The sequence below is a fragment of the Augochlora pura genome, chromosome 7 (assembly GCF_028453695.1).
Source record: "Augochlora pura isolate Apur16 chromosome 7, APUR_v2.2.1, whole genome shotgun sequence".
Classification (NCBI taxonomy): domain Eukaryota; kingdom Metazoa; phylum Arthropoda; class Insecta; order Hymenoptera; family Halictidae; genus Augochlora; species Augochlora pura.
In genome coordinates this window covers 369,012-394,722 of record NC_135778.1, presented here as the reverse complement: position 1 = coordinate 394,722, position 25,711 = coordinate 369,012, and the positions used below count along the sequence as shown (strand labels likewise).

Genomic DNA, 25,711 nt, shown 5'->3' with positions numbered 1-25,711 from the left:
TATTCAGAGGAATTGCAACTTCGGGGTCCATAGAGATTAAGATACATTCGTGATTAGAAGATCTTAGAAATGATTTAAAGAATACCGCGCTTCCTAAGCTACCGATTTTTACGCCTTTATATTATTGATATTAGTGCATACTATATATACTTTTATTTTTTTTACTATTATTACAACTTTCATTCGTCCAGCAACTTAAGACGGTACACTCTACCTGCACAGTCCACGCAAAGAAAGTGAGACATAAACCACCCGCTCATATCATCTATCTCCAACTTTAATTTTCCTTCGAGCATTGTCCTTGAGAGTAATGGAGGGAAGACAGAATTATCCAGAATCGGTCAGCGCGTTCTCCAGGTTCGCATTTATCGCCATCAAAGCCCATTCCGCAACGAATTCCGAGGATTTTCGTCACTCGATCAGAATGCCGATCGTGTCGAGTCGGTCGATCGATCGATCGATCGATCGTGCTCGAAACCAATGGTGCTTTCGCAAGGGCCAAGTTCGTGTCGGAGCTCTTTTTCCCTCTGATTGCCCGTCGCGCATCGCAATGCCCTAATCACGTGTCGACTTCAGGGTCCACCAACCACTTAGAGAGAGAGAGAGAGACTCGTATAAATGTCCGAGCAAACGAACGTTTCCAGATAACGGTTCGAATCAGCAAAAACCGGGTGATTCCGATCGCACGACTCGTCCGCGATCGATTAAGCCTCCGAGTCATAGGAGCGGGATCCAGGGTCGCGAAATCATTGTGGATCCTCCGAGCATTAACCAGGGCCGCGGAGCGTGACCGGTGACCGCTAACGCGTAGAACGCTGACGAGCACTGGACCATCGAAAAGCAAGGCTCGGCACTCGGTGTTCTCAGGTGTTCTCAGGATTCAAGGTTTTTCGACGAGCACGGTGCACGGTGCACGGTGCACGGTGCACGTGTGAACGCCGCGGTGCTCCTTTGTCTCATCGCGGTCTTGGTCGTGGTAGGCCGACTTTTTGCCCGGCTGCTATTGTCGGTATCCGGTCCCTGATCTTCCTGGTTCTGCCTTTGTTACCCTTATCTCGACCCCCCAGCGATTCATTCGTCTAACCCTTTCTGCCATTATGGGCTAATTCGCTGGCACCGAGCGATTCGTTTCGTTCAAACGAACCTGCGAATTGATAATGCTGCTGCGAAAATCCATTGCGTTGGCTATCTAGTCGGACATTTTCTGATCTCGAACGTTCAACGTGCCCGCTGAAAAATGACCGCCCGATTCTACACATCGCATTCACCCACAGAAATTTCTCAATGCCGAACGCAGCTTGCTGCAATGGAAGGGGAGAGTGCCGCGATTGCCCTTATTTATCGAAGTAATATTTATTCGTTCTGTATGATTCCGCGTGGAAAGAAAAATGCTTGTAGGGTGACCAACACTCTTTTTATATTATATATTTCAAAACTGCCAACTCAGTCGACAGGAATGAAAATATTTTACGTCCGTGGCACTGTATCTTTAATATCCTCCATACATTAATAAAACATATTGCTTGAAATACTTCAACCAGCCATGGTTAGTAAAGGTATCTGTGTCCGTCTTGAACCATCTTATCTTGGTATCTGATAATCGATTACACAAATTTCCCAAAATGGGGAAATTTATGCGAGCAGAACGTCGTAGAAACAGAGAAACGGAGAAACGGAGGCTGAGGTCGCGAAAGGGAAACTGGCGCATAGGTTGGCGGGATCCCACCACCAAATAAGCTCGGAAGAAGGGCGCTATTAGCGAGAACGAGATTTCACAGTGAAAACGAGGCTTCGTGGGGAAAATGAGATTTCGTGGCGAGAGGTTCCACGGGAGCCAAGCGTATCCTCGTCCCTGGACTGGCGCTCGGCCGCGGACGCGTCGAGAAAGGTGTAATCGTTCACCTTGCTGGAAGGGGATGGTGCAAGTAACGTAACTGTACGGATCGTCCAGCGTCGGCAGAAGGCAGAAGGCAGAAGAAGCCAGAAGAAGGCAGAAGGCAAAAGGAGAAGCGAGAGCGAGAGGGAGAGCCGATATTTTTATTCTAATAGGCGCGCGGCGCGCACCGGCTGCGCTCGCCAAGGTAAACGCGCTCCGCACTCGGGAGGCCCCAGCTCCTAGAAATAACAGAGCGGCGTACGTCATACAGCCTGCCGCAGCCTTCTACATCTACACGATCGAATAAGATTCTGTCGATTTTACGCGAACCGGATCGCGGCGATCGGTAAGGCAACTCTTTGTTCAACCGGCTCTTGCAATTCGAACGATTCGGCTTCGGATTTTTCGCTGTCCCCGCGATTCCTCGAAGTTCGCCTCGCAAACGATTCGACTGTCGTGCTACCCATATATTAAACACAGAATTGCTTGTCCAAGTTTAAAGGCAAATTTTTGTACCAACATATTTGCTATACTACAATTCAATATTTTTTTAACTGTTGCAGTAGCAATTCAAGGTGGTGTAATCTGACATGGAAATGAAAAATCGGGGAGCCTTTAGACTTGCGCGCACGCATAGATCAAGCGTGCAACATCTACGACTGGAAGATTGCAACGCACGTGTTCCAAGGAATGCGCTAGTCACCGCGTAGTCGTAACAACGTTCGTAATATTATTCATATTGGGAGGTAACGGTCGCGAGAAGCCCCGCCGACAATGATAAACTAGAAACTAGAAACACATCAAACTGTAGATTCCACCAGGGTTACATTTCAATCACCAAGGAGGAAGAAATAATTTTTCTAAATCTCTCCACCGCTTTCATTATTGGCTAGCGCTTCGTCCACTAGTTTTCACGACGATTGGATAGAAACCGCAGTCTAATGATCCAAAGTGTCTGTTGAAGAGACCAGAGGATCGAGACAGACCGAACAGGTTAAAACAACGTCGCGCAGGGTAGAACTCTCCATCGTGGTCTGATCGGACAGGAAAGTTCTCGCTGGAGCCGAGGAGCGATCCGTGCGGTTTTTCCCTGGGATCCCAAATAAAGTAGGCGCAGGAAAGCGGCCGTGGAGAGGCGCGCAACGAAATCCCGGTACTTTTTAAGAAAAAAGTCTCCGACTGCCTCGATCGGCGACCGATTCCCGTAAAGGAGAGCTCGCGAGCGCGTGGAGCTCGCGAAGCGCGTGCTCTGGGCCAAGCCGTGCCGTGCCGGGCCGGGCCGGGCCGGGCAGCGCTGCGCTAAACGCGAGACTTCGAGGCTTGTCGAGTCGAGAGATGTCGAGTCAACGCGCTGCAAATGGGCGCGGCTCGGAATGTCGATCGTTCCTGTGGACTGTGGATGACGGAGGCTAGACCGAAGGCGAGTCCAGGCTCGACACGGCCACCGAAAAGATTCGCGGGTTAAATTTCTTGGTCGACGATCCGCGTGCACGATCACCCGGAAAATCTCGCGTTTTTTCCCGCGATCCCTCAACTCGGCGTTTCAAGCTTCGACACCTGGACGATTTTAACCAAAAATTTCTTCCTTTACGCGTTGGAACGCGTTGCGTGGCGAGATCCCGCTCGAAGAGATACCGTTTTAAAACAAGTCCACGAAGCAAAGACTTATGTGTTCGAAAGTATCTTGAAACTAACGTCCGCGTAATACCATACTTTCTACGGTAAAATCGCACCGGGCAATTTATCCCTGTCTCGCGGTACACATCTTGGCTAGCGAAAATCTCCTCCGCTTCGCTCGCCCCGTAGACAGATTTATGTTGCAAAATTACATTCGATGCTAAATTACGGCAGCTTCGTGGAAAAAAAAAAGGAGCGAGTCTCTATGAAAAAGTTACGGGAATCGAGAGTGAGAAGCTCTCGCGCCACAGTGAATTACCACGGAAGAACGGTATCATCCGCTGGAAAGGTGGGGTGTACGGCTTCCTCGTGGAATATTTCACGAAAGATTCGTGAGAACTGCTTCCCTCGAACCGACTCGCGAGGCCCTCGAGGATAAACTTGACCTTCGACCCGAACGTTCACCTGCGACAAGGACGACGGAAGCCGAAGAGCTTCCATTTCCGGTCTAGTTCGTTTAATAAGAACGCGGCGCTCTTCCACGCGAATTCTCGATTTTATCATTCGTCGTTTCGTCGACTAAGAAGAACGCGAACTCATCTTTTCTTCGATTGCGGGGCACGTTCCAAAGTCATTTTACTCGCACCTTGTCCTACGAAATGCCTTCAAATTTTTTTTTCCTTGATCGGAACGAAAATATTCTTTTAGAAAAGATGCGATTGGCGAAGAAATGTTTGGTAAACGTTAAAATAGCGGAAACAACGAAGAAACCGGTAGGCAACAGAACGCTAGCCGCGAAACGAACGAACTTTCCAACGCATTTACCGTAATTCGTTCGTGTAACGTGTTATTAATCGAATCGTGTCCCACGATAGCTACTCGCTCGACGCTGAGAAGCGAGCAGATTTCGTCCCGGTTCCAACTCTTGCGAGCAAATTTATGAAAATATCCTGCATGCGAACACGCGCAATTTGATATATTCCGGATGACACAATCATCGGCACAGGGAAACCAGTTTGCTCTACGACGAAACTGAACCGGTGCCGAAGCGCGTCGACTTTCGGTGTCCTACGAGAGCCTGATTTCACATTCAAAAATTCACCTGCTCGGAAATCGGTCAGGCCAGGGTCGTCCTATCGTTTCGAGTCAACGAGATGCCCGTAGAAATCTGGTACGATCGCCGTCTCATCGACCACCATTTTTTCAATGGAGCATATTCTTCTTCGTCTCGAGAAGAGCTACGTTATTTTTCTCTTCAACTTGATCGGTAGGTTGTGCAGGTCATTTTTAATGCGAAACAAAAGTTTGCAGCGTTGATGTAATTCCTCGGCACGATTCTATGACAAATAGACGAACCGTGCAGTCTAATTATAGCTATGACACGAGCAACGGCATTGTCGTAAAAGTAGCATCGAAGATTCGTTTACAGTTTGTCAAAAATCTTAAGATACAAATTTGACAAAAATGGCCCAGGTCGTAACTATTGGAGACTAAGCCTCCCGAAAAGACGGCAAAAATGCAAAACCTGTTGGAGACAGGTTACTCTTTGGGGAAAGCCTCGTAGAAAAAACTATGGAATCGAGAGACGCTAAACAAGGATCAGAGGAAGCGCGACAAAATCACGAGGGGAACACGTTGTCCATTAAATAACGGGGTTACCAGTAGTAGACTCTCGCCGAGCACAACGTGGCACTCGGGCCTTTGGTCGGCCCCGTCCCCGGCCCCAGAGGCATTCCGGTGCGCAGTGTGCGCCGTTTTCGAGAAGAAAAAATGTCGAGAAACGGAGGAGGTGGACCTACGAACCTGGATTTGGGCGCGCTTGACCTCGGTGTAGAGCCAGTTGTCGGTGGAAAAGGCGATCGCTAGGAGGCCGCTGGCGATGATACCGGTTATGGTCGCGAGGGACAGCGTCACCGCGGAACAGGGCATCTTGGTATCCTCTTCGTATTCTTCTTTGACTCGTTCTTCGGTCGACCGTTTCCTCTTCTGTCTTCTAATCTACCGATTTCCCTTTATCGATCGCACACCACGCTCCGTTACGTTCACCTATCACGGTACCACTGTGACGATGCTGAGAGCAGCTACGATGTCGAGAACAGAGGTCGTCGTCGTCCTCGAGGTTGTCGAGCATCCGCGATCCGAAGAAAAGGGACGGAAGAAAAAGAGAGAAAGAGGGTGGACGGGGGAGAGAAAGAGAGAGAGAGAGAGAGAGAGAGAGGGATATCCGCACGAAACAGGTCACGAACCGTTCACGAATCGGTCCAACCTCGCGAAATATCCTTCTCCGATGGATCGAACTTGTTTCTCGATCGGGACCGTGCGTGGCGAACACCGCCGCGAGATCGTCGATCGAAGGAAGAAGAAGAAGAAGAAGAAGAAGAAGACGACGGCAGGTACTAGTTCTCTCGACGATGAGGACGTCCTTCAGGGTGCACGATACTCCGCGATACGCATTACTACCATTCTCTCCTACGACAACGACACTAACGGCCCGACTCACCTCGGAGAAAAGCCGAGAGTCGACCAAGGAGAGAGAACCGGACCCAAGGTGGGGATGCACGTAGCCCCAGGCAGGTATATTACCTGTGTTTTACCTACAGCGGTGCTCAACGCCCGTTCCGTCTCCGACGAGAGGCCAGAACCGAGAGTCGAGAACCGACAACGACTGCGATGCGTTTCTGCACGATCGTATTCACCGATTGGCTCTGCCTCCTCCTCCTCTTCCTCCCTCTCCTCCCCCTTGCCCCCATCGGAATAATGGAATCGCACGGTGGGTGGGTCCCTGGGAACCGATTTTTCCCTCGGGAATCGTTTCTCGCGATTCGCGAACGTCTGTCCTGTGCATTCCCGACTCCCGACACCCGACTCCCGACCCCGACTACGGCAAAACGAGCCAAAACCCGGCGACGCTGCCGGCGGAGACTTCGATGCACGCATGTGCGCGAAATTCCTCGATGCGTACGATTCTGCGCCGCTGAAGCAGGCATTTCGAACAGTAAATGCTAAACGTGAAGGCAGTATGCTTTTTCAGCCGGTTGGTCAGGATTTTCCTTTAATTTCTGAGTTTCAATTTATTTGAAGCGGTACGAAAACGCTGTTAGATCTCGTTGCCTTTAGTAAAATCAAGCATACATTGCAGATATAATAGCAAAATTGTCGGTTAAGATTATTTATACTGCGGATATTAAAAACAAGATAGATCCTTGTATGAGAAAAGAAACCACGATCTAGAACTACGTATCTACAAGCCATGGGGACAAAAATGAGAAAATTGTTCCTAAACGCCCAAACATCTAACAACGGTATAAAACCATGCACAATGTCCAAGATGGCAGAGACCACAGTGCTCCATCGTGGTTTTCGGTTTGCTACAAGTAACCAGAAACCAGTTAAGCGAAGTGTGGTTGATCTTTGCACCGAGCACCGAGCATGTAAATATTTCAGGTACAAATGAGGAGTATGGCAGCACAATGGAGGCAGTGCCAGGGGATGTAGGGGAAATGAGAACAGCGTTGCGCACGACTGTCTACCTGCTACCATAAGCCATAAAGCATTCCTTCCTTGTTCCTTTACCAAACAGTCCCACCACCAGAGATAAAGTCGGTGCAACAGTCGACGCCGAGGAAAAGCGAGGAATTCCTTGCATTCTACGCGGATCCCCGGTAGCCTTGGCTACCGCGGGATCCACCTATTTCCCGTCTTTGATTAATTTTGATCCGCGGCTAATCCTCTCTTTACCTTTTTATCTACCTCTCTCGCTCTCTCTCCCTTTTTCTCTGGCTCTCCCCCTCCTCTTTCTCAGATACCTGTCGACGATAGATCACCGGCGAGAGAACCACCTGCGTACCTGCAGGTTCGTGAAATCGCGGACATGCAGGTACCGGGAATTTTTGCGCGGCTAATGCCACTTCGACCTTAATTGCATGTCGGAATTTTACTAGTTTGCCTTAATCTTACTAGTCTTTTACTTGTTGCATCGAACAATCAGTGCGTAGAATGCATTATGACGTTCTGATTGACCGATACTAGACGTTAGCTGTGACTCTACGCTCTCCATTTACGGCGGAATACGATAGATCCAAAAAAATTGAAACGATTCGAGTTCAGCATTTCCACTGAGAATCGCAGGGAAATAATTGATGGAGATCAGTCTATTCACAAAATACTGCTTTGGTTGTAGTTTTGGGTAGTCGCAGTTGAAGAGTCAAATTACGATTTGGAGAGAACTTTTATGGTACTTTTAGAAACACAACACGGACCAACTTTTCTTCTAAAATCTGTAGACATTAAAAGGGATGAAATTATTGGGTAATCTGGTTGGTTTTCGTAAAATAATTCAACTATCTATAGTATAATCAGATACGATATTCATGTACCGTTAAGAATGCTTTTTGTAACAATTCTGTGACTTGAATATTAATTAAGAAGATTATAGGTATGGTGTTACTAAATAAATGAAGTCGGATCTTTATAGTTCTTCAACATGCACGACTTAATAACGTATAAATTATTATATCGTAGGATGGTTCCGTTATTTCCGTTTGTTTTGAACTCGTTTCTTGATAGGATCGTGAATGGATGACCGGATGGAATTTCTTATAAGAAAAAGTGTAGTCTTTGTTCCATTGGTGTTTTTAAAACAAAGTATGAACATGCAAATCGGGCTAGACGAGTCAACTTGTCATTTACATTCACCCTTATTTTCTAATAGCTATTCAGTTTCAATCTACACATTTTTTAAACGAATTTCTTATCTTGAGTGTAGCCAAGTCACTGTAGATGACTACGATCATCCACCTGATGAACATGTTCAGTATATTTTTAATAAAAACTGTAGCTCTATATATTCGGAGTTGTATGTACTGTTGCGAACTCCGTTGTCTCCCCGCGTTATGCGGCTCGACATTTTATCCTTAGACTACACTATTTACAATTGTGCTGTGAATATCTTGTATAATACAGTTGTGACGACACGAGTTGATCGCTCGACGATTCGATCATAGCTGTCGACTGTCCGTCGGCACAACGGTTCCGTGACAACCCCTTCAGCTATTTCTTTAGGGGTTGTCCACTTCGGGGCAGTATCACATTACAGCAACTTGATTTGGACAGTTCGTCGTAACAGTACGTTAAAAAATGTTTAATTTTATTGCGCTCAATATATCATTAAATTTGTATTGCGCTCATTGTCAGAGAATTGCCTCTCAAAGTATCATACGTTCAAAGAAAAATTTATGTTGATCAAATGAATACATAATTTGCCGTTGAACTTTCTTGCGAATGATCTAACAAGAAATACGGAACTTATTCTCATACATTAGTAGTATGAAGTAATGTTTAGAGGACACGTTGGTCCATTTGCACTTAAGCACGGACGTATTATAATTTGTACTTGAGTAGAAACAGATGTATATGTACATAATTCCTTCAATCAATATACAAATTCATTCGTTAAGTGGACAAACACTTGTTTGAACACGACACCGCGTTAATTAGTTACTAAATTTTAAAACTGAGGGATCATATGGTGTGCCTTCAAAGGGAGAACCTTTTGCATTCCATGCCTTTTTCAAAATCTTCTCCATTCTCTGTAAATAAATAATTTGTAATTGTATATTATTAGCGAAGCTTTGCCTGTAGTATAAAAATGAAAAACAAAGACTTCACTGACAATTTCCTCGGATGTTGGTTTGCCAAGAAGCTTTTGCTGGTGATTCCACATCAACTCTTGAACCTTCATTTGCTCCTCTGATCCCATATCGTCAAGATTTCTTGAACAATCGATCTTATTTAATTCAATTTGCGGTTCACCAACAATCAATGCCTCCCACCACTTTTCAGAAGCCTTCTCAAGATGGATCTATAATAAAACAAATGATGTAGATAAAACAGACAACTTTTATATTATACTGAAGAGATTGCACCAATTATGGGGATAACTATAAAATTTCAACATACACTAATATGTTTTCCAGGCACAACTGACCAAACAGATTCATCTTTTCTTGTCTTATGACAAAGTTCTCCGGTAAATATTATGGTCCAGTCCGAATTACTACATTCTTGTTCCTGGTGCTGTGAAAGAGTGGATGCTTTTGCCTCTATTTTAATGTGTGTTGAATCTAGATTGACCTTTAGATCTTTTGCAGTCTTTATAGAACTGGGCAGTTTAACTAGAACATCTAGGTCGTTAATGGACTGTGACCATGTATAATTATCCCTCACTGCGCCATTGTAACTATCAGAAATTCTATCCTTATCTTTTGAGTGAATTTGTTTCTCTATTACTTGTGGCTCTATGCTTGTTTCTACTTCAACTTCTTCTATAACTTGAGAACCAGTTTCTTCTGCGATTACCATTGCATCGTCTTCAGTTTTCTCAATGATTTCTATATTGGAATTATGATTTTTTGGTGGTTCTGTATTCTGATGCTGCAACTTGGATATGTTCTTCCATTTTTTAAAACTCTTTAATACTATCTTCTCTGCTTCTCCAGGTAGAGGTCCCGATTTTATATTTGGATTATATTCGTCATAGAAATTCGTACTGTATAAAGTGAATAAAAAATTACTTTGCATTGCCAATGACATATTTTGTATACAAATATATATAATTGTTTACAAATATAAAGTAAAGTTTAGCTACAAAGTGATTACTTACTTCCTATAAAGAAATCCAAAAATGATGTCGAAAAAGTCTTTTTTTTCTTTTAAAAGCATTTTCGACAACATCGGATCATAAAAGGAGCTCATTGCAGACGATTTTATTGACGTATTCTTACCGAATATCCTTCAAACAATGTTATCGTTACTTCTAGCAAAATTTTGTAATTAATGTTTCACAAAATATTTTCATAGATCATTCACTAGATATTTTGTTAACCTCTTTCTCTATTCTATTGTATGTTTACAATTTGCAGTAATTATTACATACTTGTATAACTGTAAGCCACAAGGTTTTCTTGACTCTTATCAATTTCTTGTCCCCACCGCTCGAAGCGCTGTTTAATGGTTGGTTGACCATTTAGTAGTAGCGAGTCGACAACCAATGAAAATGCAGGATAACAATTTTTCGTGACTCGACACGCTCCAGACTCTAATTCTAGATACGTACATCTACACTGTGACATTGTTTTGACGTTTCCTAATATATGCGTTAGAAAGTAAACAAATATCTTCAAAATAAAGTAAAAGCAACTTGAAAGTGTTCGGAATCATAAAATGAAACGGTTCCACGAATGTATAAGATCTTATTAAACAACGATATTGCACTTTACAATCTAGACAATTGTCGGAATCTGAATTATTGTTAATAGACTGCCGGTGGCGATTGAAGCAATGACCACTATGCCTAATTTTACTCCAGAAATAGCTAAAGGTATTTACTATGTCAAACAAAATATGGGTAATGATATATTTATTAATTCATGTAGGATGTAGGAGACTTATTCAATGATTATGCTTCAGCTGTTCTGACAGATGTTCTAACAGCTTTAAGTACTCCAGAAACTATTCAGAAACTGACAGAGGCAAAGGAAAATTCAGGAAATGAAATGCTCAAAATGATGCAGTTCGTTTTTCCAATTGTAGTACAAATTCAAATGGATGTTATTAAAAATTATGGATTTCCGGAAGGGCGGGAAGGTAATCTTGAAACACCCCCAAGCCAAAAATCCATTTCCTTACAAATAATTTATTAGTCTTTCATACATTACAGGTACGGTTCAGTTTTCACAATTACTCAGAGCTTTAGAGAGGGAAGACCCTGAAATAGCACAATTACATAGTCAAGTTCGCTCGTATTTCCTTCCTCCAGTTACTATAAGTTCTTCAACCGAAGCATCTCTTTAAAATAAAATATGTTGCACATAACGAAAATTCGTTTTATGTGTAATTTCTTTCCATCATGATAAAAATCACATGTAGAACAAAGTTTACTACTTCTGTTGAATATCGAAACACAACAGTTCAGCAATCTGAATCTTGTAACATTGTACCTTTGGATCCAACATCCAACACGAGTATTCAAATGTACTGTTTCCTTGCGACTCGCGCCACACTAGAGATAATTATTCCTTTTATAAATACCTTTGAATTCGAAAATCGTAATTTGAATCTAGTATAGAGGAAAGACACGTACAAGGAAACTTCAAATTAAATATTTAATCAGAAAAATTAAAAATTTTTACATTTATTTGTATAATAATAATAATATTAATAATAATAATAATAATAGAATCTACTAAAATATATAATATTCATTCTTAAATGTTCTTTGAATTTGCTCTGCACTTACACCAACACTAAAAACTAAATAGTGTTCCATTGTTCGCGCAAAAATGAAGCTCGTGCATCACATTATGTACGTACAGAATAATACCAATCTATTGCTTTGTACAAAAAGTAGAAAGAAGACAAGAAACAATTGCCTAGATCGATTAGTCAACGAAAATAAAAGGTTTAGGAGTTCATCGACGTTAAATTGCAGACGCAGTAGACGCGTTGCTTAAATAGAAGAATTTTCCTATAAAAGCGGTGATCGCAGACTATTAAATCAGTGTAGTACAACTTTGAGTGGTATACAATGACTTACATTCCTATCACATATCACTTCATATTTTCGCGAACGTCCGGATAAATACACATTAAATATACAGTTTCAATCATAGAAGCAAGTATGTTGAAAATGCATAATGCAACAGAAAATCATTAATTTAACGAAGAATAATACAATGGAATTATTTAAGCAATATTTCACTTATAACAGAACTTGAATCGCGTGTGTAATTGATCTTGTACGATTCAATTAGAAGCAGGTAAACACAGTTCCCCCATTTGCCAATGTTGTATTCTTGTATAAAAATTGTAAAATGCGTTAATTGCTTCAAAAAAGGAAATGCTGAGTCGGTATTCATTCTACCTGGAAAGTAGTCCTTTAACACATTCAGGACAGTACTCTGGCTAATTATTAGCCACGGGATAAGCGTGTTCTTAATTAAACTTTAAGAATCAGCATTGATTGTTGTCGCGACTTCTCTTCCCGTGATGTATTCGGTTTGCCGATGTAATGCATATTTTGAGTCATCCGTCCTGGACATGTTTAAAAAAGAACTCACTAATAAATACGTACACGCGTTTTGATTGTCGACAATCGTCGTTAACCTGTTAACCCTGGATGATGATTTATCTTCTGGTTTAACTTCATTCGTTTGTTAATTCAATTAATAGAATGTTATAAATTCTCTCTAAAATTTGAACTTCTTCTATAAACTTCTTTACTTGAGAAGCCATAAGTCTGAAGAGCTAGCTTTTCGGAAGAATTTTAGAGACTATGATGCAACCAACGAATCGTCTTGAACTCGCACCCTTATTAATTTCTCTGAAGGCCATGTATCTCCACGTTGTAGAATAATAAAATTCTCGTGGTTTTCGATGGAACCTGTAGCTCGTTAATGATAGCGTTATCAGAGTGATACAGATCACGTTGTTTGTACTTTGCATACCGTTGATAATGGCAGTGAGACGGTCGAGCTCGATGGCCTTGTATTGCTCATGGCTACATCCAGAAGTGCTTCCGATGATGTTATTTTGATCTCTGCTGGCTTCGCAGTAAAGTCTGTATCATCTGTATTTTCTATCTGGTAAGTCATCTGGTTAACAGGATAAAAAATACGACTGTCGTGTCGCACCGTCATGTTCCCGTCGAGCCATCAACGTACAGAGACGTGCTCGTTCGAGTGTACAAAGTATTGATGTAAAACCAACGAACTCAGCAACGTTTTCCTCGAAAAAACGGGAAAGAACGAGCGAACAATGTTAGAAAACACTTTCAGGCTTCGTTAAAAGTATCTTACATACCGTCCATTGAGTATAGACGAAAAAAAGTGACTTGACAATTGGGGAACGATATGCTGTTAACGTATTTACAATTTTTTCGTTCTTTTTTTTTCATTATATAAATCAAGGTACAATTGTAAATTGCCTCGTGTTGAACGAAAGCTAATGCGCTCGTTACTGTCCTTGGATTATGGTTGGTACCCTCAACCTGTTAACCGAGAACTCGCCGGTTGTAATTACTCTTCCATAGCTAATTTGTGAATGAGTATGATTAAGGATATTTATGCAAATACAGGCGCTCATACAGCATTCCGTAAGAACTAGGAGTTACTACAGCTTGGGAAAAAATCCTATTAATGATATTATACACCAAGATCTGAACATCCACATAGCAGTCCCGTGCTTAATTACCGTAAAACCCAGAACATCTGAATCGATTCTGTACATCTGGTAATCCTAATTTAAAATAAAATAAAAATACTACTACATTTAACTCTGCCCCTGCCTGAATGCTATATATTGCATAAAATCCACAATCTATTATTTCCCCAACAAACGGTATCAGAACGCTTGTATTAATATAAAGAATGTTCACTCGGTTAACAGGTTGAACTGACTATCGAACAAGTAAAAACGCCTCATATTTGCACGGATATACAATAATTTCCCATTAAAAATTCTCTGAATTTTCGAGAACCCCGTAGTAACCAACGTAATCCATCCCAGCGTCGGCACGTGAGTTTCCGTAAAATTATAAAACGCTCCGATTTTTAATGAACAGCGACTCCTCATCGATAAGAAAATACATCCCAGCACACGCGTGTTTTTCCGAAGTGCACGAAGTCTGTGCAAATAATATTGAATCATTGTCGGAATGAAATGTGTGTAAAATTTCACAAACTAAAACTCGACTCGTACTTACGCGCGTAAAACGCGATATTACTTTTTACAGTGAATTGCTCTCAGACTGCCCCGTCAGCAAGTACTTCGAGGTATTGATAAACACAGTGAATAATCAGCGGACAACACATCGTTTTACTAGCATACACGTCTCTCTCAGCAAAAAGAGTATTTAAGCGGAAGCACATTTCTATCGCGTCTCGTGAACTCGTGCGATAAGTCGTTTAAACCCGTAAAACCGTTTATAGGATACACGTTGGTGTATTGGCGATAGGCTGTGGATGTTACGCACAATTCTTGTCTAAACCCGCGAAAGTTTAATGACTCTAGATTTCAGTTATACGTAGAATAATCAAGACTTGTATTCGCACGAACAACCACAGTCGATCCTTTATTTCAAAAGTATTCCCGGTACTACAGTTTGACTTTACTGAACCATTTCTAGTTACAGAAAATGATTTAATAAAATGATCCTCTGGCAAATTATGTATTTCTATATATTATTTATGTAAATGTTTTGATATTCTCTTAATTACAGCAGGATAATTAGCAGTCTGTTACTTCATTTTTGAGGCCATTTTGTATAACAAAATGACACACCGGTTTCGATAGTGACTCACACTGACCCGTACAAGTTTATGATGTACATATTCTGATCTCCATAATTAGGAAATTGTAAAATATACTGTACATACGTATACATCGTTTCCATGAGAAATTTTCTCATTATATTCGGTACACGATTTGCAATGAACAAAAATGTGTTTCGAATGGAATGTGTGACAATATTGTCTCCAGGCAAATTGAAAACAAATGCACTTTCGTTTTGAACGTTTGTTCACACGAGTTCACGGAAAGCAAAATATGTTCCCACCTTTCACATCATCACTAACTCCCTCAATTAAAAAGCATGCTGTTGCGTCAATGCAAATACTTTTTTTCCAAAGGAGTCCATTTTGAAATTATTCAAGATCAATCAAGTCATCATCAAGGAACACATGCTACAGCGCGAATGTATAGTAGTTTTTTTTTTTTCGTTACGAGCCGCGATCGATGCACATTGTTAAGCGTATAAACTTCAAACCGAAGAACCCTGTTCGATATAATATGCTTTTGCAAATCACGATTACAGTCTCACGATCTCGTTAGCCGTAGAAAAAGACGTATATATAAATACAAGGACAAAGAAATTGATTCATGACGCGTCGAGCACTGCCACTATCACCATACCCTCCGTTTCACGTCTATAGTCCGCCAAAAATATTATTCAATGATTCTATCCTATTACCGAGTCAAATCGAGTCATACTTAAAAAATATACTATATATGAAAAAGGTGCTTATAAAATCTAGTTATACACCTTGGGGCCGCGCAAGCAGCCGAACATTTAATTTACACAGTTTTCATCGTTTCCCGTTTCTAGCGCGTGTCCATCATCATTATTATCATCCTCGAAACAGTTCCCCACTCATCTTCGTTACGCGTTTAATCTACAAGCGATTCGATCGTAGCAGACGCAAAAAACATTTCTGCGTAATAAGCACGATAGAAATAAACGTTCGCTAGTCTGTCTCAATTGCTATGTAAAACTAAACGTCGATGTTAGCCATGTCCATTGTTGAAACTTTGAACGGAGCCCACTAGCGTACTTCTTTAACATTTCTATTTTCTCACCGATTAACAAGGACCGAACAGGTCGGCGATGGTCGCTTTTAATCATTTGTAAAAGACTCGTATTACTTTCAAATGTTAAAACTAGCGTGTTCTGGATATTTTTTTCGTTTTTTTTTTCTTTTTATTGCGATAGGACGTCTTCACTCTGTCATCTGTGTATGTGTGTCGTCTATTATCTTGAAATAAAGCTATTTTATAGCGAGCGAGAAACTTATACCGTACAGGGTTACCGCTAAAAACCTCGAATACTTTTTAGACCACGGTGCTCTTGATTTATCGACTGACGTCATCGACAATTCTATTGCCGAGCTACGAGAGGAACGGATTCGCTGTAGTAGGTGTATTCGCTGCCCAAGGATCCTGTCGAATCTGATTGATCGTAGGACGGGGTGGTGGTGGTGTTACCGTCGCAAATGGATTTGCTGAATACGAGGTGGTTGCTGAAAAATTGTTCACAACGTTAGTCTACAGTCGACAATTATTTCTACACCACGTATTTCAAGAATATTTCATTTAAAAAAAAAAAACACAAAAACTTAAAGAATAACGCATTCATTAGAAACTGTAAAGATAATGCATTCAGTTCACACGTGTATATACAGTCTAATCGAAAACCTGTAACAGTATGTTGTCAGTCTTCGCTGTAAAAGAAAATTTGCAACAAAAATTGTTGTACTATCTCCAAATACAACATTCGAGTCATGCACTCATGCAGTATACAGTTGATCACTTTGTTGATACTCACGAATTTATTTCCAATGAAATGCTATTTTGCAGACAAAATACGTTACAAAAAAACACACACACAAATCGTTAGTTTTTAGGAAAATTGAATTACTTTAGTGTTTGGAATTCTGTGATTATGTTAGAATTCTATCTTGAAATTTTGGTAAACCGTACGCAGCATCCAACAGTAATTATTGTTGGTAAGAATATGTTGATATACATATAAATATAGATAGTTTAAACAACTCTTTCCAAGATGAATTCGATGTTGTCGATATTAAATTAAATGTTACCTGTAGGTGTTGGCGTGGCTGGTTTAATCGCAGAAGTACTGACGAGATTATCAAGGTTAACCAGAGCAGAGTTCTCCCCGAGGAACGACTGTGGTGTCTTCTTAACAGCTCCCGTACTCGTAGGTAGATTTTCGGCTATGCCTCCCAAATCGAATGGATCTGGTGATAGCGAATCTCCTACAACAATTTTCACCACGTGATCCAGTTCCCCAAGATTAAATCTATGTGCATAGCGTTGTAGGCGTTGCATTTCGCATATAACTTATATAAGTAAAGAAAAATTCGACTTCGCAACCCTTACAACACTATTCTCTATAAGAAATCAAACAATAATGTACCATTGTTTACTGGTTGTGGACTAGATCCAAGCTTATTTCTGTTAGTAATTACATCAAACTCGTCTAAGTCGCTCAGCGGGCTGACTCCTGAGTTGTTTTGATTGCCCGCAGGGAAATTGTTAAAACTAGATCCGGTGCCGTTGAAACCGTTGCTTGTGGTATTAAAATTGTTCGAAGATGCAGGCAGATTGAAGCCTATATTCGGCGGTGATGGAGCCGTGAAACCAATGTTCTGCGGCGATTGCGCCGTGAAGCCAATGTTCTGCGTTAGGGTGGGGTTGTTGAATGATGGTGAAGCAGACGTTGCGCCCTCTCGTCCAGCCTTAACAATCAGTACATTAGAACACACGGATTCATTTGTTAACGAATATATGCATGTAAGTATCTTCAGTTTCTGGAAAGTCTTACTGGCTTTTTATTTGTTTCAGTTTCGGCGGTAGCGGGCACAGGTGACCAAGGATCTGCTGTAGGTGGAGACGTAACTGGTACAGGCGAAGGTGCGGGTGCCCGCCACGGATCAATGGCAGCCGCTAAAATTGAACGATCCGTTTAATTGCTATAGAAATAAAATCATAAGTCATTCGTTTAATGCATCGCGTCTTACATGGTCTTTGTGGTGGAACAGGTGCCCATGGGTCGACCATGGGTGACGTACTACTCGTGTTCGGGGCGCTCCATGGGTCGTTCTGCGGCTACGGAATAAAAGCCAGTTAGAGAATTCCGTTTCTAATATTTCTAGAAGTTACAAGGAATAGCACAGTGCTGCAGCAACATTTGCTGTATTAGACAAACATACCTTATATATATAAAACTGAGACAAATCCAAAGACTGTTTTGCAACGTGCAAAGAGTACGCAATGTCGTATTAACATGCAATAAGCAGATGCATAAGTATCATTTAACTGAAGAGCCTGATATACCTGTGGTCTGGGCGGTGGTGCGGCAACGGGGACACCCCAAGGATCAGTTTGTGCATTGGCTCCACCGCTGGCTTCTCCTAAATTTACATCCAAGAGGTCCAGCATATGACTTTGCTTCTCAGTTTGTGGAGCTCTGAAAGACATTTGCATCTTATCAATGATATTTTATAGTACACGATATATTCGATGTTCGAAATCTGCAATCACTATGCACTAACTTAAAATCTTGCTGGCTCTGACTGAGAGCTAACTGCAGTCTGACGTCGTCGCTGCGCCTTCTTTGTTCTTCCTGCTCCGCCTCTTCCCTAGACATTGCCAGAGCCAATTGCAGTTGCAGTTCCTCTTCTCCGACTGTTTGTGGCCTTGCAGCTTCCAATTCGGCTGTTTAGTGCGTAGATTATAGTTAGTTGAAGATTATATATAGAATTATACAATGTATCTTTTTTTAGGCAGGTATTAATCCTCAATGACCGACGTGATACTTCTGCGGTTTCAATTAAAATAAAAAAGACACACTGCATAAAATAATATATTAGTTATTATTCGTACGTCTAGCTGCCGATTCGGATCCCAGGCGACACGGTTCCCAATCCTGAAACTATATCGGTAGGTAAGATGTCATAATTTTTTGATAATATAATTGCTTGATGCTTTTAAATGTAAAAGACATACATCGCTGCTCACAGGTGACATAGCATCTAATCCATCGCTTCCAAACCCGCTAACAGATTGTGTAAATCTTTCCTTAGCTTTCAATGCTCTAGCTCGTTCGTTTCTTAATCTCTCATCGTCTTTTAATAAGGCCACTAGTTGCTTTGCTTTCTCCCTTACGTTTACACCTTGATCTTTAGACCCTTCCATATACTGGAAATCTAAAGGCAACAAAAGAAACGTCAAGAAAATTTACATTACATTATTATTATATTGCGACAGACAAAGCAACTCACCCTTTAAAGTTTGGATGGCAAAAATATTTTCTTTACATTGCTGTGCAACTTTTTCTGATCCTGTTTTAATTAGATACTCCAAGAGGACTAAAGCTTTGTACACATGCCGCCAATTTTTACCGTGATCGTTCAATCTTTTCCATAACATCTGCATGATTTCAGTAAATGCCACAACATTGTATGTTAGGTCAGAAATTTCTGCCATAAGCGTGCTGCTTGGACCCCATGGATCATTGCTGGTGGCTTTACGTACCGCTTTCTGTTGCATGTAACAAGTGTTTGAATTAAATGTGACCATATAATATTATAATAAAATATTGTTTAATTACCTGTGCATTGCTATAATTATGGGCAAGATTAACAATGTCTCGCCTGATACCTGCCAGGTTAACCTGCATAACGTCTTGACCTTGCCTTCTCATCTAAAAAATTACCACTGTATATTACAAGCAGGTAGCAAAATCCATAACTCTTTTAGAAGCCCATACTTATCATCATCTACGTTCACGTATATTGTTTATTAGATTCGATAGATGTTACACATTTTTTATATAAACGAAATATAATTTCAGTTAAAGCTATGTGCAAACAAAATGGAGAACAGAAAAAGATGGTTTGTGATAAATATGGGCAATCATTCCATACCAAAGCCATGCGTCCAAGTATGTATTAGTAAAGACGCAAAAAATTATTTGTAAAATATTTATTCTAGTCTAGTTTTATCAAATTAGCGTGTTACCACTATTTTCTATTTGATTAGTGTTATAATAAGATGAATGAAAGTAGCTAAATTAAAAGTGCAATTGACAACAAAGTAAAAAGACCCCTCTTATAATTTACAATGTTCCCCTCTCCTATCAATTGTATCACCACAGTACTTGCAAATTAAAATATTTATATGGCAAGTAGAATGCAATAAGGTAGTAGAATGGGATACAACTACTTTAAATGTGTAATGTACTGGGTGTATCAAAATTATATACATATACTCCGGGAAATAAGGGGTTCCTGAGGCCATTTCAAGTAATCTTTTCTTTGCTGAACTGCAGTCTGCGGCTTTGTTAACGAGTTATTAATTAAATACAAAAGCGTATGAAAAATAAGCGCGCGAGAATTCAACCTCGCGGATTGAAGCCTACCACCTCACTCCGGGACGCGACGGAATGAGAGGGCTGCGCTCCGGCTTTGAGCCGTGTTCGAAATAACGAACAAGGATTTTATGAAATCATAAAAAATAATGAATAAAATTCATAAAATCCTTGTTCGTTATTTCGGATACGGCTCAAAGCCGGAGCGCAGCCTTTTCATTCCGTCGCGTCCCGGAGTGAGGTGGTAGGCTTCAATCCGCGAGGTTGAATTCTCGCGCGCTTATCTTTCATACGCTTCTGTATTTAATTAATAACTCGTTAACAAAGCCGCGGATTGCATTTCAGCAAAGGAAAAGATTACTTGAAATGATCTCAGGAACTCCACATTTCACGGAGTATGTATAATTTTGGTTTTATACAGCTTCAAAGTAGAACAACTTTATTTTTGAGATGTGCCTATATATACTATACCCCAAATAAAATGTTTCAATTAAACCAGTGCATTTAATATCCATAGTATTCAAATTATAGAAAAGAGACTGCCACTCTTCGTCAGCTTTTTATCTGAGAACATTCTTTTCACTGTATCCAACAATCCTTTTAAGGGTCATTATCTTATATTTCTCTACCGAAACTTAAACTCTCCTTTGAAAATAATATTTGCTGCAATACTGACTTGCATAATGTGCATAATTATTGTTATTTTATAATTTTGCGATAAATAAAACATAAATGAGTTCAAGTATGTGCAAAAACTTGATTACTAAAAACTATAACTCATATATCTCCTGTACACAGGATGTTGGGCCATTAAGATTGGTTCAAAATTAATTATTTTTCCATTGTATACACATATTTGAAATAAAAAGTTCAATTATTACATCCATTATGGATTATAATTCTTCCTTACAATTATAAAATAATTTTCAGTGACATCCTGTATACTACTTAGAAAGGTAATCCACAAAACATTTATCTACATGATTTCTTTTTCAATCATTTTCTAACAACATCATTGATTAGTAAGGTAATAACACTTGTTATTTTGTTGACTGTGGCCTGTTGTGTAATTTACCTTCTGCATCGCCATTGTTGGCATACGAAATACTGCTGGCAGTTGTCGATGAAGCTACTTCTTGCCCAGAAATATAGAAAACTTCCCGAACACTCTTCGAATCAGAATAAAATCCTAAACTATTAGACAGTTCACTAAATAAGCAAGAAGTAAATTGTTATATTTATACCTGTGGATGATGAATGAATTTTTACGTAATGTGCAAATGATTAAATAACTAACTGAGGGCACTTTGTGTAATTTGAGAAATCTTACTAAATATTATGCAAATAAATATTGCACAGAATACTGCATATTAAATGAGACATATATGTGTGTTCATGTGTATATATATATATATATAAAACTGTTGAATATACAGTATTGTAAAAAAATGTCAGATTCAAAGAATACTTATCAATTAAATAGGCACAACTCATACTTCTTAAGTAAATTACACTATTATTTCATTTATCATTATTATTTACCTCTATATATGTATAAACTATATGTAGTAAATACAATACATTTAAAGCAGGTATTTTTTTTATCCAAACAATTTATATTACTATCTGCGACACTCTCTACAATGTAGTTGTAAACTTTCTTCTATTAAAAGCAATATTGTATCAAAAGAAACTACATATATAAACTTATTCAATTCCTTTAATGATAAAAATGATGATTCTAAATTAACAATGAAATCAAAGTTGCAGTTTTTGTGCAATATTACTCTGAATTAGTTGATTTAATATTCTGGAATATTATTTGAAAGATGCAAAGTACTAAATTAATCTTTGAAACTACTTTTATTCATTGTTAAACTTGTTGCAGGCACTTTAATGTAAGTTATTTAAAAAGAATCAAACAAAAAAAGAGGAAAACACTCTCATATTAAAGAAAAACAAATCTGAACCAAACTACTCGTTTGAAAAAACAATAGACTGCATGCAATAAAAGTAAAAATTGTCAAATTACTTACGTTGATAAAATGGAGGATTTGAATTTTTCTTCACAATAGTCTTGTTATTAAACTGAAAAATAAAGAAAACCATTATTATCTTCCAGTCAATATCATTCTATTTAGTTCATATCTTATCACAACACACGTACAATGTCAATTTATATAACAGAATCCTTAATAACATAAACGATTTGCTAATATCAAATGTTTAAAAAAAACTGCTGGAGCTATTGACCATATTTAATATATATTCACTTATTTCTTGTCACTTTGCTCTAGCCATAAAGCATCTGTGAGAGATAACAAGTGAGCGCGTACTTGTCAGATAACTACATTGATAAACATTTGTTTGCATTGTTCCGTCAGACACAGAATTATCGTTTGATAGAGTCTCTAGACAAATACCCCTTGAAAGGTGCAGTTTAATGCTATAATATAAAATGTGATAAAAGAATTGTTTATGCGTTAGATCTACTTAGGATTGTCTTTATATGGTTTCCTAGTAGTGGGTGCTGCATGGTATTAGACTTATAAATGACCGTGAAACTATTGATTACACACATAACAAATGTCAAGTAAATAACGAAAAATATATAAATCGATTAAAAGATCATAATAATGCCTTCAAATCATGTATGTCTGAAATGTCAGTTTTTATGTAATGTCATCATCAAGCTGACACTGTTTATACGACAACTCAGCAGATTTTTTTGTAAAATTCACACGAGCACAGTTTTTTTTGCCGTACGCTTATGACAGTCATTTCTGGGAAATATACACAAGCCAAGAGAGGTTGGGAATTCTGCTGATACACTATCTATTCACGTAGACGCGTCAAGAACAATTATACACTGTGTAGAATGAATATGAAACGACATTTGACACGAATATTTAATATGAATTCGACATCAATTTTTTACCAGTTTATCATTTGATTTGCATCGCACAGTAAATCACGATGTTGTAAATACGGGACCGTAGGTCACCGATGACTGTCACACACAGGTTAAACAGAAAGTCTGCTCTGCTGTCAGACATCGGTGACCGACGCGACGTGGCGTCCAATGTATTGAAAGAACAATGCCGTCGGAACATACACTAGTTTCCATATCAATCCGAGACAATAGATACACGTTGTAGTATAACATAGCACATCAAATTTTCTGTATGTTCAAATACTCTGTAAATTAGAGACAGACACAAATTCGGATTGTATTCGAATAGTCGAAGCACATTATAACACGACTTACGTGCTTGTGTCCCCCAACTAATCTACCTACATATGTAGGTACTATCAAATGAAATATATGTACACCAACACTAGATCCTTACGAACGATATAAACACTTGATTTACATTATATTCTGTTGTATCCGACAATCGGTATTCATTGAATTTTTCTTATATTCGTACATTCGTGCGAACGATATGATAATAACATTAGGCACTTGAACACTGCACGAATATTCCAGTACATACTCGAACACTATCCGTTAGAATAGTATGTCTTCCAAAGAGTATTTCGAATACTCGACAATTTACAGAGCACTTGAAACATTAAATCATGTTATACACACATCGACTGGTATCCTAAGACTATATACACTGTGCATAGTTTATGAAAATACGTGATGTGTCAATTTCGAAAGTTCCTTCCTATGCCTTTTACGAACGGGCGTGACTTCGTTGTCTCGCTCTACTAAAAAATTCGTCTCGGACACGGATTGTCACAGAGCGAACGAAAACAAGCAAAATAGTAGAAAATGCATCGTGATTAGAATTACTCAGAAAACGATGATCTATCGTTGAAATGGAACAAAAAGTTCGCACACTTTTATTCGACGGAACATACCACTCGCAGTTCGCGTGTTCAACTTAACATTTCGTTACCGTGTTTTCGTTTCGCATGATCCAATGTAGAGCCGTTCTACTCACCGTGACGTGTACTCGAAATTTAATACACTAACTTTTGTAACCGAAACAACGAACAAAATAACATAAAACACTTATGACAAGTCCATTCACAGGCACTGACGAATTAGGAGCTACGAGGCAAGATGGCGCTGGAAAATATTTCCTCCTCCTCTTTCCCTTGTTTCGCGGTGCAATTTACGGGGATTTGACACTGAATCCGTTTCTGACAGACTTGAAAACAGATTCGAGGCTGTTCGAGGCTGTCTATTGCTGAACCTAGGCCTTGTGTGTCTACGGCCGCTTTAAATCGCTGAACGTACTACGTGACTTTTTTATCGAAACAAGGAATTTGTCAATGAAGCGTTCTCTCTCTTTATGTAATCTTATGGCGGATTTACAAGTATACGGACGTCTATGCTCTAATTCTAATTGCTGGCAAAACGTATAGGGTGACACGGAAGTTGCATGAATCTGTTTATAATACCTAACTATATGTATTATGTGAAAAATCTCTGTTAATATTCTATAATAAATAAATAGGCAAATTAAATTAATTTACATTTAAATAAATATACAGAAATATACATTTTAGCAAGAAAGAAACATTATCTTAAAAAAAGGGGTTTAACGAAAATACCCTCTACGTTTTCTTTTTACTGGAAAAAGTGCAAACAGTTTTCCGTGATCATCATATATTTACATATGTTTCTGACACAAAGGACGTCTCAGGCCTTTACAAACCATGAAAGACGATTGGTAGGTTATTAGAAAATTAACCACGAAATCAACTTACACCTTACAAATACCTTTGCACCCTCCCATTAAACCCACTGGTTCCATAGTTTAATCGACCGGCTTATGATCCATAGTGGGACGACCAGCAAGAAACTGATCAACAGTACCCTCTACGAAGAGACGTTAGAATTAAAATAGAGATATAGTAATGGTTTCTACTCCTGCACACTTTTCGTACTCCCTAAGCTGGCTTCCACATGTTACAGCGCGTCCAGCGCTCGTGCAAGTACTGTAGAAAGAAAACGAGATACGATGGAGAAAAGTAGAACGATAAACATCAGATTCTATGAATGTTTGTACATGAATACCTTATATAACTTTGTCGTACTCTTCCTTGCTAATGGATCGAGCTGCAACCTGCAGGTGTGCAGAAGAAGGACCCGTTACTGTACTTCAATATGTAATAGGACACGTAAACGAATACCTACGACAGAAGTGTTTTCAAAAGATATTTATAAAACTATTTTATGTAAATGAACGCAAACATGCTATATTTTTGACTAAGAATTGTCTATCACTTGAGTAGAGATTAAAATAAGTAGAGCCTTTTGAAATGGTGACTACATAAAACGAATTAATACAATCATTTAAATTTTTTCTTACAAAAAATTTAAATACCCTCGATAGTTTTATCAATACTTCGTGTACAGTAGTGATTTTCATATCTTTGATAAAACGAATTTATTTGGTGATGAAGTCTCGAAACACCGTTCAAAGGTTGATAGTCTAACTTCAAACGACAATTCATTATATTTTTTTTTCTTATGA

General features: G+C 39.5%; 4 protein-coding genes across 15 annotated transcripts in view; 1 reads left to right on the top strand and 3 right to left on the bottom strand.

Moving 5' to 3' along the window:
- The window catches only part of LOC144473717 (uncharacterized), a 31,393-nt gene extending 25,020 nt beyond the window's left edge, over window positions 1-6,373 (bottom strand). The window contains exon 1 of one of the 3 annotated variants that reach the window (XM_078187853.1): window positions 5,297-6,373. In XM_078187853.1, coding sequence (XP_078043979.1) covers window positions 5,297-5,422 — 126 coding nt within the window. In that variant the 5' untranslated portion in view covers window positions 5,423-6,373. The remainder of the gene's footprint in view (window positions 1-5,296) is intronic. The other 2 variants (XM_078187854.1, XM_078187852.1) reach the window with 2 other exon arrangements.
- A 1,534-nt stretch (window positions 6,374-7,907) lies between these two features.
- Window positions 7,908-10,443, bottom strand: LOC144471936 (nudC domain-containing protein 3). The gene is made up of 4 exons (XM_078184539.1): window positions 10,155-10,443; window positions 9,452-10,040; window positions 9,165-9,353; window positions 7,908-9,081 (listed from the first exon to the last, which is right to left on the bottom strand). Exons 1-4 carry the CDS (start codon window positions 10,244-10,246, stop codon window positions 8,986-8,988), a joined length of 966 nt encoding a protein of 321 aa, XP_078040665.1. The 5' UTR covers window positions 10,247-10,443; the 3' UTR covers window positions 7,908-8,985.
- A 136-nt stretch (window positions 10,444-10,579) lies between these two features.
- LOC144471937 (protein C10) lies at window positions 10,580-11,654 on the top strand. The gene is made up of 3 exons (XM_078184540.1): window positions 10,580-10,871; window positions 10,961-11,137; window positions 11,211-11,654. The coding sequence occupies exons 1-3, from the start codon at window positions 10,832-10,834 to the stop codon at window positions 11,342-11,344; spliced, it is 351 nt and encodes a 116-aa protein (XP_078040666.1). The 5' UTR covers window positions 10,580-10,831; the 3' UTR covers window positions 11,345-11,654.
- Window positions 11,637-25,121, bottom strand: Lqf (epsin homolog lqf). 10 transcript variants are annotated; one of them, XM_078184538.1, is made up of 15 exons: window positions 24,170-24,502; window positions 22,253-22,304; window positions 21,292-21,385; window positions 19,458-19,550; window positions 19,129-19,387; window positions 18,854-19,053; window positions 18,731-18,779; window positions 18,400-18,562; window positions 18,182-18,314; window positions 17,866-17,953; window positions 17,670-17,791; window positions 17,262-17,583; window positions 16,924-17,100; window positions 16,650-16,670; window positions 16,208-16,344 (listed from the first exon to the last, which is right to left on the bottom strand). In XM_078184538.1, the coding sequence occupies exons 3-14, from the start codon at window positions 21,313-21,315 to the stop codon at window positions 16,654-16,656; spliced, it is 1,647 nt and encodes a 548-aa protein (XP_078040664.1). In that variant the 5' UTR covers window positions 21,316-21,385; window positions 22,253-22,304; window positions 24,170-24,502; the 3' UTR covers window positions 16,208-16,344; window positions 16,650-16,653. The 10 variants fall into 10 exon arrangements, with proteins under 10 accessions (XP_078040657.1, XP_078040656.1, XP_078040655.1 ...); XM_078184531.1 differs by lacking the exons at window positions 16,650-16,670; window positions 24,170-24,502 and adding an exon at window positions 24,942-25,121 and having other exon boundaries at window positions 11,637-16,344; XM_078184530.1 differs by lacking the exon at window positions 16,650-16,670 and having other exon boundaries at window positions 11,637-16,344; window positions 21,292-21,425; window positions 24,170-24,501.
- Window positions 25,122-25,711: the final 590 nt, after the last annotated feature.